This window comes from Balaenoptera ricei, chromosome 19 (assembly GCF_028023285.1).
Source record: "Balaenoptera ricei isolate mBalRic1 chromosome 19, mBalRic1.hap2, whole genome shotgun sequence".
In the NCBI taxonomy this organism is placed as follows: Eukaryota; Metazoa; Chordata; class Mammalia; order Artiodactyla; family Balaenopteridae; genus Balaenoptera; species Balaenoptera ricei.
The window spans coordinates 9934182-9946578 of NC_082657.1; the positions used below are offsets into that span (position 1 = coordinate 9934182).

At 53.8% G+C, this 12397-nt stretch overlaps 1 protein-coding gene and 1 non-coding gene across 3 annotated transcripts; one reads left to right on the forward strand and one right to left on the reverse strand.

Annotated features, from left to right (window-relative positions):
- Positions 1-1831: 1831 nt before the first annotated feature.
- Positions 1832-1918, forward strand: TRNASTOP-UCA (transfer RNA opal suppressor (anticodon UCA)). The gene has a single exon. It is a non-coding gene; the product is annotated as a tRNA-Sec (tRNA).
- A 5028-nt stretch (positions 1919-6946) lies between these two features.
- On the reverse strand, positions 6947-12149 carry FOSB (FosB proto-oncogene, AP-1 transcription factor subunit). 2 transcript variants are annotated; one of them, XM_059903983.1, is made up of 5 exons: positions 11347-12149; positions 9089-9418; positions 8718-8825; positions 7536-7691; positions 7308-7395 (listed from the first exon to the last, which is right to left on the reverse strand). In XM_059903983.1, exons 1-5 carry the CDS (start codon positions 11470-11472, stop codon positions 7393-7395), a joined length of 723 nt encoding a protein of 240 aa, XP_059759966.1. In that variant the 5' UTR covers positions 11473-12149; the 3' UTR covers positions 7308-7392. The 2 variants fall into 2 exon arrangements, with proteins under 2 accessions (XP_059759964.1, XP_059759966.1); XM_059903981.1 differs by having other exon boundaries at positions 6947-7691.
- Between the last annotated feature and the right edge of the window lie 248 nt (positions 12150-12397).

The window sequence follows — 12397 nt, forward strand, 5'->3', positions numbered from 1 at the left end:
TCTTGAATCTGAATTTGCCAAGCAGGGGCAGTGTTTTAAACTTCCAAATAAAAGAGCAACATTTCCTAAAGATACTTTTATTCATTCATACTCTCCATAAGACAAAGTGTCCATTTGTCCATCTCAAAGAAAGGAGGAAGATGGACCGGTTGCGATTATGGGTTCAGGAATGGCTAAAGCCCCCAAGCCCATCCTTGGTACCCCCACTGGAGGCAGGAAACAGGTTGGAGATGGAAACAGCCTTTATTGAGTGACTCCCAGTTGCCTGGTGCCATGTCGGGCTTCTATATCCAGCTGCTCGTTATGATTCCCCCTAGTTGCACTAGTCTTGTTTTCCAGATGAGGAAACTGAGGCTCAGAGAAGGATAGTGATAATATTCTTTCATTCATCCTACAAAGATGTAGTGAGCATCTGGCAAGTGCTCAAGCACTCTTTGGGTACCAGGGACATAGAAATGAACCAAAGTGGTTAGGACTCCGTGCTCTCACTGCCTAGGGCCTGGGTTCAGTTCCTGGCCAGGGAACTAGGATCACATCAGCTTCGCGGCGCAGCCAAACAAACAAACAAACAAAATCCACCAAAACAAAGTCCACAGTTTCATGGAGCTGATATTCTAGCGGGAGCAGCCAGACAATAAGCAAATAGAAGTAGAATATGGCAGGTGGTGATCAGGGTGATGGAGAAAAGTCCAGCAGGGGAAGGGGATAGAGTGACAGGGCTTGCTATTTTAGACTGGGTGCTCAGGGAAGGCTTCATTAAGTGGTGATATTTAAGCAGAGGCCAGAGTGAAAAGAGGCAGTGAGTCATGGGAACATGCGGAGGAAAGGAGATTCAGGCAGGGGGATCAACAAACGCAAGGGCCCTGAGAAGGGAGCATGCCTGATGTGTGCACCGAGATCTGTGAGCCAGAAACCAAGTATATGAGGAGAGAGGAGTAGGAGATCGGGTCCGAGGAGTGCAAAGGTCTAATCATCGGGATTGTAAGGCTGTGATGAGAGCTTTGACTTTTACTCTGAGACGGGAGCCACTGGGAAGGTTTCATGTCGGGGAATGATATTGTCAAAGGATCACTGACTTGGATTTTAAAAGGATCACTTTTTTTGTAATAATATAATTACAATGGCACAAGTTCTGTTCTCCCAAGCGGATGGGCTGTGTGGATAGGGTAGGGTACTCTCCGTTTCTACGCCTCACTTTCCTCGGCCATAAAATGCAGATGCAAAAACTGATGATCTCTAGTGCCTAAGCTCAATGGGGACAGAAATTCTGTCATCCCCAGAACCTAGGACTGCGTCTGGGACTCTGTAGGTGCCCACTGAACATGTGAAAGAACGTAGGGCTCTGTAGATCGCTGAAGTTCCACAAAAGAACAGCAGGTGTCGCCCCAGCCCTATAGCCGCCAGCTCGGAGCCTCCGGGGCTGGGCTAAATCAGACTCTAGCAGGAACCCACCCACTCGAATTCGGATTTTTCAGGAAAGGGGCCTCTGAATGCCGAATTATGGATCTTTTCTCTTAAAAAATGGACTTCTTACTTGGAAAAAAGGGGCTTCTGGCCCTTTAACAGCCAGAAGGGAGGGCGCCAGGTCCCCTGGCGCCGTTTCCCAGAATGCGCGGCGCTATGCAAATGAGACAGTTTCTAAAGCTACAATGATTCAACTCATATCAGGCAAACTCAACATTTTGGAAGGATATGCACCGTAATAAATAGCTTGGGAGAATTTATAGATATTGAAGTCAACAGTCTCACACACTCCCAAACTACATCACCATAGGTTAAAAAAATAGAAATTTGTGGGTTTTATATAGCTGTGTGGGAAGAAATAGTACTTGCCCGGATGATCCTCAGTGGTCTGGGGTGCAGGCTTCAAACCTGTAGCTGTCTAGCGACAGAGTGGTTCAATTCCACCTTTCGGGCGTGATACTTCTTTCCCTTCTCCGAACTCTACTATGTAGCGTATAGAGTACCAATTCCAGAACACGTCGTTGCGCTTCTGTGTTTAGCAATTTCACTTTTCCCACCTGTGCCTCTCCCTGTGGATACGTTTCTCTTTTCCCGCGAATAACAAAGAACTCCAAAAGATTAAGAAAAATTCGTCTACACGCTCTGTTCTAGGATATTTACAGTTTGTGCCTCTCCCTGTGGATACGTTTCTCTTTTCCCGCGAATAACAAAGAACTCCAAAAGATTAAGAAAAATTCGTCTACACGCTCTGTTCTAGGATATTTACAGTTTGAGAGTGATCCTGGATTCCTCCCCTTCACTTGCTTACTCATTCATTTACTCACTCATGTATTTAATCACGCATGCACTCACTAAGCAAATATTTATTCATTTGATCATGCATTCATTCATTCACTCATTCAACAAGTATCTGCTGGGTGGTTGCTCTATGCCCGGCCCTGCACTGAGCGGTCCTGGGGACACACTGGTGACGACAAAACCCTGACCCTGACTTCATGGTGCTCCCAGTCCAGTGGAGGAGACAAACTTTAAACACTAATCAATTACCCATTTAATTAACAACTACAAAAGTGATAACTACTGGGAAGGCAGGCACAGAACCTATGAGGACATCTTACAAGGAGACCTGAGTTCAGGTAGGGTGTCAGGGTAATATCTGAATATACACCTGAAGGATGAGAGTGGATTAGCCAGCAGAGAGGGGGAATATTCCAGGCGGGGAAACAGGGTGGCCCCAATAACAGCGATGAAGATGGTGATAACTGCATTTTACTCTGCTCTCAGCGCTGGTGTGTACTAGCTCACTGATTCCCCTCAGCCCCATTCTGCAGCTGAGGAAACTGAGGTTCAGAAAGATGAAGCCTCTTGTCCAAGGTCACCCAGCTTTGGGAAGCCTCCAGACCCAGGGCTCTCAGACCTCTGGCCCATGCTATTTACCACTGCCCTGTGCTGTCTTTCCCAAATCAGCTACTCACCAAGTCCTGTCTGTTCTGCCTCCTAAAAGTCTTTTGAATCCTCCCCCTCCTCTCTATCCCACAGCAGCCCTAGTCCTATTCCAGGCTCCGCCTCACACCTCAGTGTGCTCACCCTAGCCTCGTCTCTGATCTTCTGCCTTATCCTTGCCCCCTTCCTCTCCCAGCTACCCTCAACCTGGCAGCTAGAGGAGTCTTCCTAAAGCACAAACCTGTCCCTGACCTTCTTATGCTCAAAACCTGCCAGAGCTCCCCAGTACCCTCAAGAGAAGATCTAAACTCTTAGTCTGGAATTTCAGCCTGCAGAATCGGCTCCCTGGTAACCTCTCTCTTCACACCTTTTGTTCTAGCACCTGTGAACCTCTAGCTCCCTCAATGTATCAAGCCCTCTCCCCACTCACAGCTGTTTGCACTATTTCATTAGACTCAGCCTTTTTCTTTTCCCTTCTATGCTGTCTATTTATCCTCTAAGACTCAGCTTAGCTACCCTCTCCTCCAGGAAGTCTTTCCTGACTTCCAGGTCAGGTTAGGTGCCTCCACTGGGCCCCTCAAGTCCCATGGACTCCCCCAACCCTGTCCAATTTAGATCATCCCTGACTATGAACAGGTCTGTGTCCCCCACTGGACTGTGAACCTTAGGAGGGGGGAGCCTGGGGCTGTCTCTGCAGTATCCCCAACCCTGCCCAGCACAGGGCTGGGCACACGATAAATGCTTAGCAAATTTTGTGAATTAACTAAGAAATTAAGTAATTCCATCCTGACAAATTCCCCTGCTTAGTCATTTACTAAGACGTCTGACCTCTGGACCAGTACTTCCATTCCCAGAGTGCTTGCTGCTATGCAAATGAGAGTGGGCTTGGATCTTGCAATGGGGATGGCTCAGCTGTATCTTTGGACAAAGTGGCAATGGTTTTGGTTTAGTCAATCTTGGTTTGTCCCCAATATGTTCCAAACCCAGAAGAAGTGATCATGTGAAAAAGCAAAAGGCAACTGATCTTCACTGTAAAAGTGATCCAAGTTTTGTGACTCATATAACCCTGAGGACTTACCATATACCTGAGTGGTCTTCAGCAGCATGAACTTCTTCTACCTCTAACTTTTGCTCAGACAATTCCCAGAACGTTACAGGGTCAAGTACAATAAGTTCCCTACATATGAACCTTCAAGTTGTGAGTTTTCAAAGATGTGAACATTCATTTGCATGTCTAATCATGTAAGTTAGTTCATGTGCAATGATACATGAAGGTTGCAGCAGCCGTTCAGAATGCAATCCAGTGCTACCATGTCATCTATGACGAGAAAAAAAGAGCTACTACCTAGACATCACTGGATGACTAGCAAAAAAGAGCTACTACCCAGACGTCACTGGATCGTTTTTTCAAGAGGGTAGATAGAATTGAAGCCAGCAAGAAACCAGAACCTGTGCCATCAACGTCAGGCGTGAGTGAAATTGCAGCTTGCCCTCCGTCTCTTATTGTTGACGATCTTTCAGCTCTACCATCTCCCACCTCCTCTCCCTCCTCCAGTCAGTAACTCTTCTTGCCTGTTCATTCGGTGCCAGCCCCTGTATGCCAGCCGTTGTACTGTACTACTGTACTTTTCAAGGTACTGTACTGTAAAATTTAAAATGTTTTCTTTATTTTTTGTTTGTTTTTTATGTATTATTTGTGTGAAAAGTATTATAAATCTATTACAGTGCAGTACTATGTAGCCGATTGTGTTAGCTGGGTACCTAGGCTAACTTTGTTTGGCTTATGAACAAATTGGACTTAACGAACGTCCCCTTGGAACAGAACTTGTTTGTATGTAGGGGACTCACTGTATAAATTCTTCCCTCACCAGGAAACCTCCCTGACCTTTAGCATTTTGGTATCAGACACCTCATGGCTTATATTCTGCCTCATTACTTCTTCAAGGAGGAGGTACAGCCTCTGTGTGTGGGAAGTCCTCCTGACTGTCTAGCCTCCCTCCATCCTGCTGTTGGCTGATTCACTAGTAAGAGTTCCAGCGTGTGTGTGTGTGCGTGTGTAGTCCCATAGCAATCTAACCTCACACCTTCATGCTGAAAGGAAGGCAGGTGATGGGTGTCAGGAGCAAACAGACCCTGAAGCTTGGTGGATGCACTTTTAAGAGCTTTTTATTGGCGACAGTGCAGAACCACGAAGGGGAGGGTAGCGGCCCAGTGCCAGCCAGCCCCAGCCCCCCAGGGGTCAGGTGCAAAATACAAAAAGAGAATCACAAATACAGCATGGGGTGGGGGTAGTTGGATATTCAATAAATTGTGGTCTGCAGGGGCAGGCCCTGCTCACAGCTTCACACTCACACCCAGAATCCTCAAAGATACAGATTACAAAAATCTATAATCCCCCAGGCTTACTCACAAAAATAAAATCTCAGGTCCCCAACGAACCCAGAGTCGGAAGACCGCTGGAGGATCAGGGACAGTCAGATGGAAACGGTCAGGTAAAAACAGGCAGAGAAAAGACAGAGGGGAAGGGACACTCGGGAAAGAGACAGCCAGAGACGGCCAGAAAACAACCAGAGGGGCCGAGACAATCAGAAAAGAGACAGCTAGAGACAGAGGCAGCCCAAGACAGACTGCCTCGAAGTTTCCAGAAGCAGTGTTTCCAATTCAACGGCATGGCTTTGAGGGCCAACATGACCTAGAACAAGGTTGCGGAAGCGCTCACACACTCACGCGCACACACACACCCATATATAATATATTTATTTATACATAATAGATATAAGTGCCTTTCGGAAATCAGGAAAGGGATAAATAGCCACGGGAGGTGGGGGGGGGGGTCTGGGTTCAGGGCGGGAGCTGCGGGACGGGGCAGTGGAATGTTCTCCATGCAGCACGGAGGGCGGCGTGACCCACCCGATATTAAAAAATATCAATTGGCCTCATGATAAAATTCTCATGAGGTGAAACACAGGGAAAGGCGGGGGGCGGGGGGCGGGGGGAGCCGAAACCAAGAATTGGGGCTGGGGCTGGGGGAGGGGAAGCTGGGACGGCGGGAGCCCAGCCCCTTCGGGTTCAAAGCCTCAGCCTTTAAATCTTCTCCGGAAAAACGTCGGGCCCCCTGGCAATCTCCCCTTGCTCCCTTTCTAGAAAGGATGTGGGGTGCCGAGGGGAGGGAGAAATTGGCGTCCTAGGCTGGGATAGGGTGACAGGCCTTAAAGGAAAAGGCCAGGGCTTGGTCTGGGGGTGGGAGGGGGGTCCTGAAGAGAGAGGCCACGCGAATGGGTAAGTGTCAGCCCCTCTCGATTCTGTCACCCCCTTGAGTCAAACTCATTTTGAGGGGAGGAAGGAGGCAGGTGGGGGAGGGGAGACCACGGAAGGGCTTTGGGGAGTGGGCGGCACAGTCCCTCCGGAGGGGTTCTGTCCTACCGGGCTACTCTCCCCGCCCAATCCGGCCAACTCATTTCACAGTATAAAACACTCCCGCGGGACAGGCATCACAGCGCCCCCTGCTGCCTGAATCAGAGAGGCCCAACAAGGAAGGCCCGGAGGGGAGGCTGACGGGCGGTGGGGGAGGGTAGACTAACACTGTAATCCGAAAAGAGGGCTGGGGGCTGAATGTGCGGGGGATCCTTAGGGTTCAGGAAATTCAAATCAGAGCCAGTCTCGCTGGGAGGGAGCAGCTGGACGGTCAGGGAGGGAGGTTCACATTTCAGACTAAGTCTGGGTGGGGGGGAAGGGGATTATCATAGGGGGGCATCAACTTCCCTTTAAAGGGGGGCTCAATTCAGAGGAGGATCTACCCACATGGAAATGTTGGATAAATAAGCTAAGGTCGTGGTGGGGGGCGAGCAGGGAGAACCAGCCTGGTCACCCCTTGAAGGGTGGGCGTGGGAGACTCTTTGGGGGTCCTGTGGCATTTCCTTGTTGGGCCTCTCTGCAGAGGACTACAGCTCACCCCAAAGCCCATCGCCAGCACCCCTTTCCCTCCAGCCCAAAGGTGGGCATCACCCCCGCCCCCACTCCCCCATCCCCAGAGGTTGGGTTGAAGCGAGAGGGCCGACAGGCAGCCGGGGGGCGGTGTCCATCCCCTCCCCACCCCCTGTCCCCAAAGTCACCAGCTCTCTGGTCTCGCCGGGCCACAGAAACAAGAGGCGGCACAAAACACAAGGAAGTCCTCCTGTCCGATGGCAGTGGCAGCGGAGGGTCAGACAGGAGAGGCAGGGAGGCCACACGCCCGCTTTGTCTCTTCCCCTCTCCTCCTCCTCCTCCTCCTCCTCCAAATCTCTCTCTCCCTTGTGTGTTTGTTTGTTTTGTGTCTAAAGAGTTCACAGAGCGAGAAGGGAGGGCGAGTTCAGGGGGTCGGAAGGCTGGTCACTGCCGCTGGTGCGTTGGGCGCCGGCGAACGCGGAGACCTCCGGGCAGGTGAGGACAAACGAGGAAGTGTACGAAGGGTTAACAACGGGGAAGGGGTCGCCGAGGACTTGAACTTCACTGTGTGTAAAGAGAGAAGCTGTCAGGTTGGGGGGTGCGTCTTGGCTGGTCTGGAAGGGCAGGGGCGGTGGTGGCGGGGGCGGAAGCAGCCAGCTGAAACCATCTTCCTTAGTGGATGCTGACCCCGGCAAATCTCTCACCTCCGCCAGCGGGCCCGGCCCGGGCCCCTCTTCGTAGGGGATCTTGCAGCCCGGTTTGTGGGCCACCAGCACAAACTCCAGACGTTCCTTCTCCTTTTGGAGCTCGGCGATCTCCGACTCCAGCTCCGCCTTTTCTTCCTCCAGCTGGTCTGTCTCCTGAGGCCCGGGTGGCCAGGTCGCGGAGAAGAGCGAGGAAGGAGAAAAAGGCCGTGAGCGACTAGAGAAGGTGAGTCATGGCTGAAGCCATCTCTCCTAGACTGACTGCTGAGGCCCAGGGTTGGAAGGCAGCTCTGGACTGAAAGACCCCCTGAGATGGAGGCCTGGTGTGCTATGGGACTTGGGGCAAGGGTCTTGCTTTCTAGGAGCCTCAGTTTCCCCAACTGTCCAGTGGATGGTTAGGAAAGGGCCAGGTACACATAGGAAGTCTCTGATTGCAAGAGGCACTCAGAGGTTTGCTGAGTGAATGAACGATCGTTATATGTTTCTAAGGCCACCTATTCCCCTCTGTTACCTTTCCCCCTCTGCTACGCTTCCCCCTCTGCCTCCCAGGGAAGAGACCAGGTAGCTCAGGGAAGTAAAGGATTTCCCTGATTTCCTCTAGGGTTAGCAGGTCACCCCCTGCAAGCATAAAGTAGAAAACTCTCAGACTGAGGTAGGGCATGAAAATAGAGGGGCATCATGGCAGAGGCCACCAGTCCAAGCTCTGAGAACTACGGGTGGCTGGGGCAGGTGGTGGGGGAATTGACATAGAATCAAAGAATTTCGTTTCACAGACTCTCCAGAATGTTAAATCTAGCAGGAACCTGGGAGATTCACTGAGGGGTTGAAGAGATGGAGAAACCGAGGCAAAAATGGGTTATCACTTGCTCAAGACCAAAAAGGGGAAATGACTGGAGCACCCCTCTATTAAAGTTCGCTCATATGTCCCCTCAGGATGAAGGGAAGGCCAGGCAAGTGGTGTGGGGTGGGGGGGAGCCGGGGTCATAAACCAGGACAGGGCGCAGCCAGGAGTATGTGAGGGCCTGCGTGTATGAGCTGGGTGACCCTGTCTGTATCTAGTTCCACATGTGGAACCTCTGGTTCTCAGTCCAGGATAAGGGCACAGGTGGTGGTGGGTAACAGAAGATGGGGAGAGAGCCCCCCTTCAGCATACCCTCACCCCACCCCAGGGACCATCCTCACCGCCTGGAGTCGGTCAGTCAGCTCCCTTCGCCGGTTCCTACACTTTGCCGCTGCCAGTTTGTTTCGTTCTCGGCGAACCCTTCTCTTCTCCTCCTCCTCTGGAGTGAGCTGAGTAGGGGAGACAGAGATAGTGAGATTTCAGGACACGTGTTCCTCCCCATCCACCCCGAACCTCCTCTTCTTCAAGAACCCCCAGGAGTCAGAAAAGAATCTTCTAGACCTCACTGACTGTGGGGAGGATGATAGGGTTTCTGCAGCATTGAGGCTGCAGATGGTCCCTCACCCCAACAGTGGGAAAGTTCCTGCCTCTCTTGCTTCCTCCCCCGCCCCCGCCCCCACGCCCAGAGCAAGCTCTGATGCCCTTTACTCACCGTCTCCTCTCGGGGTCTCCTAGGCCGGGCTCGGGCTGCGCGGGGCCCAGGTCCAGTCCCAGGTCCACTGGTGGTTCCGCTGGTGGAAGGCCCACCACTGCCACTAGCTCCGCCACTGCTGTAGCCACTCATGCCCGGCGTGGAGTAACTGGTTCCTGGCATGTCATAGGGGTCAACGGCTGTGGGCTGGGAGGCCAGTGGCTGCCCCTGGGACTGGGCCATGGAAGAGATGAGGGTAGGTTGCACGAGCCACTGGAGGTCCTGGCTGGTTGTGATCGCGGTGACCGTGGGCACGAAGGAACCGGGCATTTCCCCAAGACCGGCGCACTCCTACGGGGTGACACATACACACACAGGCGTAGACACACAAACAGAGACACCGACACACACACACCCAACACACATACACACACCGACCCTGTGAGTGAGCACAGGGCCAGCGGGTGTGGATGTGTGTGTCACAGGCAAAAAGCCACAACACCCACCCTTCCACTACACCGTGACGCAGTGGTTAATGAGAGGATTTCTGTGCAACTGGCTTCTACCTCCTCCTTCTTCCTCGGGGAAAGGTTGCACGGTTCCAGCGGGTGGTGAATCACACCCCGGGTTGGTGACTCTTAGGTGTGGGGGGTGGGGAGGAGGCTGGACACAGCCGGGTGACAGAACCCCCGGGATGGAGTCACAGCCACACACACAGCCACAACACCCCACCCCCACCCCAGAGGCAAGGGGAGGGAGAGGGAGAGGCCTTAGGCTAAGCCTCCCTCTACACTCACACATATATACACACCCCTCTGAGCGAGGGGATGAGAGACTGGAGGGTCCATGAGACCCCCGTGCAGGGGCGGGGGTCCCAGTTAAAAGGGTGTTGGGGGACGGGCCTAGGAGTTTAGAACAACGTTTCAAGTAATTGTCTCTCCCCAGAGTGAGACTGACAAGCGACAGGTTACGGTGGGCAGACAAGGAGAGAAAGTGAGCAGCCAGGCTCCCTCAGACTGTCGCGGAGGTGGAGTGGTGTAAGTCCTGAGACCCCAAGCCCAAGCACCGTTCATCTCCCCCACCCCCCACCCCCAAAATGTAATCCTAGAACTGCTCGGAAGGCTTAACTACTCTCCCAGGGGGCGTGGTGAGGGACGGGCTGGCTCGCTGGCCAATCAGCGTCCTGGAAACCCAGAGGGGGCGGGGCTCCTGGAGACCACCTGGCTGGTTCCCCTAGGGCTAGCGGTTCTAGTCCTGTCTTCGGGCAAACCGGAGACACCCGGCGTCTGGAGCAGAGGGAGTGGGAATGTGTCTGTGTGTGCCTGGAGAAGTGGGTGACGGTCACTATGTCTCCCAAAGAAATTCCGGCACACAGACACCCTCGGACCCTGAGAGCGGAGGGACAGGATCCCGGCAAGGTCCTTGCGGACTCATTGGGTCGCAGAAGATCGCTCCTGTGGCGACAGGAATCCCCTCGCTCTGCCTCTAGAGGCCCGTAAAAGAGACCCTAGCGCCGAAGAACCACGGGTTCCGGGGACGAACTGGGGGAAGGAAACTGCACCCTACAAATAGGAAGGGAAAGTTGATTGGCCAAAGCTTGCGCCGCGGCGGCCAATCGGAACGCCGGGCTGCCCCCTCCCTTAGCAACGTGGCCCCGGCGTTCCAAAATAGAACGCTCCCGGGACGTCAGGGGCGGGGCGGACGAAGGGGGCGCCACGCGCCGTGCGTGCCCCGCGTCAGACGGAGGATTCCAGCGCGTCAGCCGTTACGCACGGGTTCCCCGTTACGTCTCCGCGCAGGAGGCGGAGGCAGCGCCACCGAGGGTTCGAGGCCCGCCTTCCCACTGGTTCGAGGGTGACCCGGCGCCGGAGTAGGCGCTCGGATGGAGGAGGAAAAAGGGAGGAAGCTACTGGAAGCTTCCCCGGGATTTCCCCCACCTGCCTAACCGCGCTAGCTTCAGGTTGGTGACCTGAGTGGGGGGCAGTCCCCGAGCCGGCTAAAAGTTCTTAGCCCTGCTACCTCATACACGTTGCACTGAACGGCGCACTCACCCCACCCCCAAAGCTCACCCCTCTGTGCTCCCTCCCTGCGCTCCACGCACACAACCAATTGCAAGCACGTCCGGACTCTGCAGTTTGCAGAGTGCGCCGTGAGCCTATCCCCTCTCAGATCCTGGATTTTGACGCGTCTTTATTTGGGGTGGGGGGATTGCTCGCTCCACCCTTGACTTTAAAAAAATTATAAACCACACAGCATCACCCCAACCCTCTAGAACTTACCTGGGAGGCGGCGGCGGTGGGTGGACTGCCGAAGGAGTCCACCGAAGACAGATATTGAGACTCGGCGGAGGGTGAGGAGCTGCACCGGGAGCCGGAGTCGTAGTCTCCGGGGAAAGCTTGAAACATTTCCCTGGGCACAGGGGGGCCCCTGTGACCACGCTGAGGTCGCCGGGAAGCCAAGGCTATGGCCGGGTGGGGGAAAGAAAGGTGAGAGTCCGGGGAAACTCGGGATGGGGGGCAGCGTCCCGCTCCAACAAAGGCAAAGTTTCTGTGTAATTCTTTTGCGGTGCCCAGGCCCCCACAAGATGCCGCTGTGCCTCCTGAAAGTCCAGGCTCCGTAGGACCCGGGGGCGAGGGGGGATCGCTCCCCCAGAGGCGGAAAGCTCTGTCTTGCTGTACAGAATCTGCTTCGGGTGCGGTCCCCTCCACGCGTCCGGCGGGTCCCACAGGGGGAGGGGAGTAATAAGGAAGACGAAAAAAAGTAAGTCGATCCTCCAAAATAAAATGTAGAATTATCTAGAAGAATCCTTCCAAAAACTTTCCGGAAAAAAAATAAACTGAATTTCACAGCCCCCAAGACGAAGAACCACAACAATCAAGTCCCAGCTCCGCGTGTCCCAGCCTTGGCCGTAGCTCTCAGTCTTATGAATGAAGCCCAGAGCCGCTGTATTTATATGCCCGGGGCCCGGCCCCCTGCTTACGTCACCCTTCCCGCGCTCCACGAACTTCTCAATATCTCCGGCCCTGGTGAACCTAGCCCCGCACCGTCCGGCAAGAGGCCTGCCCTAGCCTCGATCTTATCACCTGCATCACCCTCGCGGCCCTGAGGGTCTTGGGGGCTGCGTTTTGAAGCACTCGGCGGGAGGGGATCCCGGCCTGGTCTCCCCGGAGTTCCTGTGACGCAATTAGCCATATAAGGAGCTTGGCCGGCGCCGCTGAGTGTTTGTTTGGTATCCTAGCAATTACGTCAGAGGGAATCCCTCGCTCGCTCGTGCGCTCACCCCGCACTCCTGCGGAACCCGCCCGCGCCTGCGCAGTGCAGCGCCGCCCC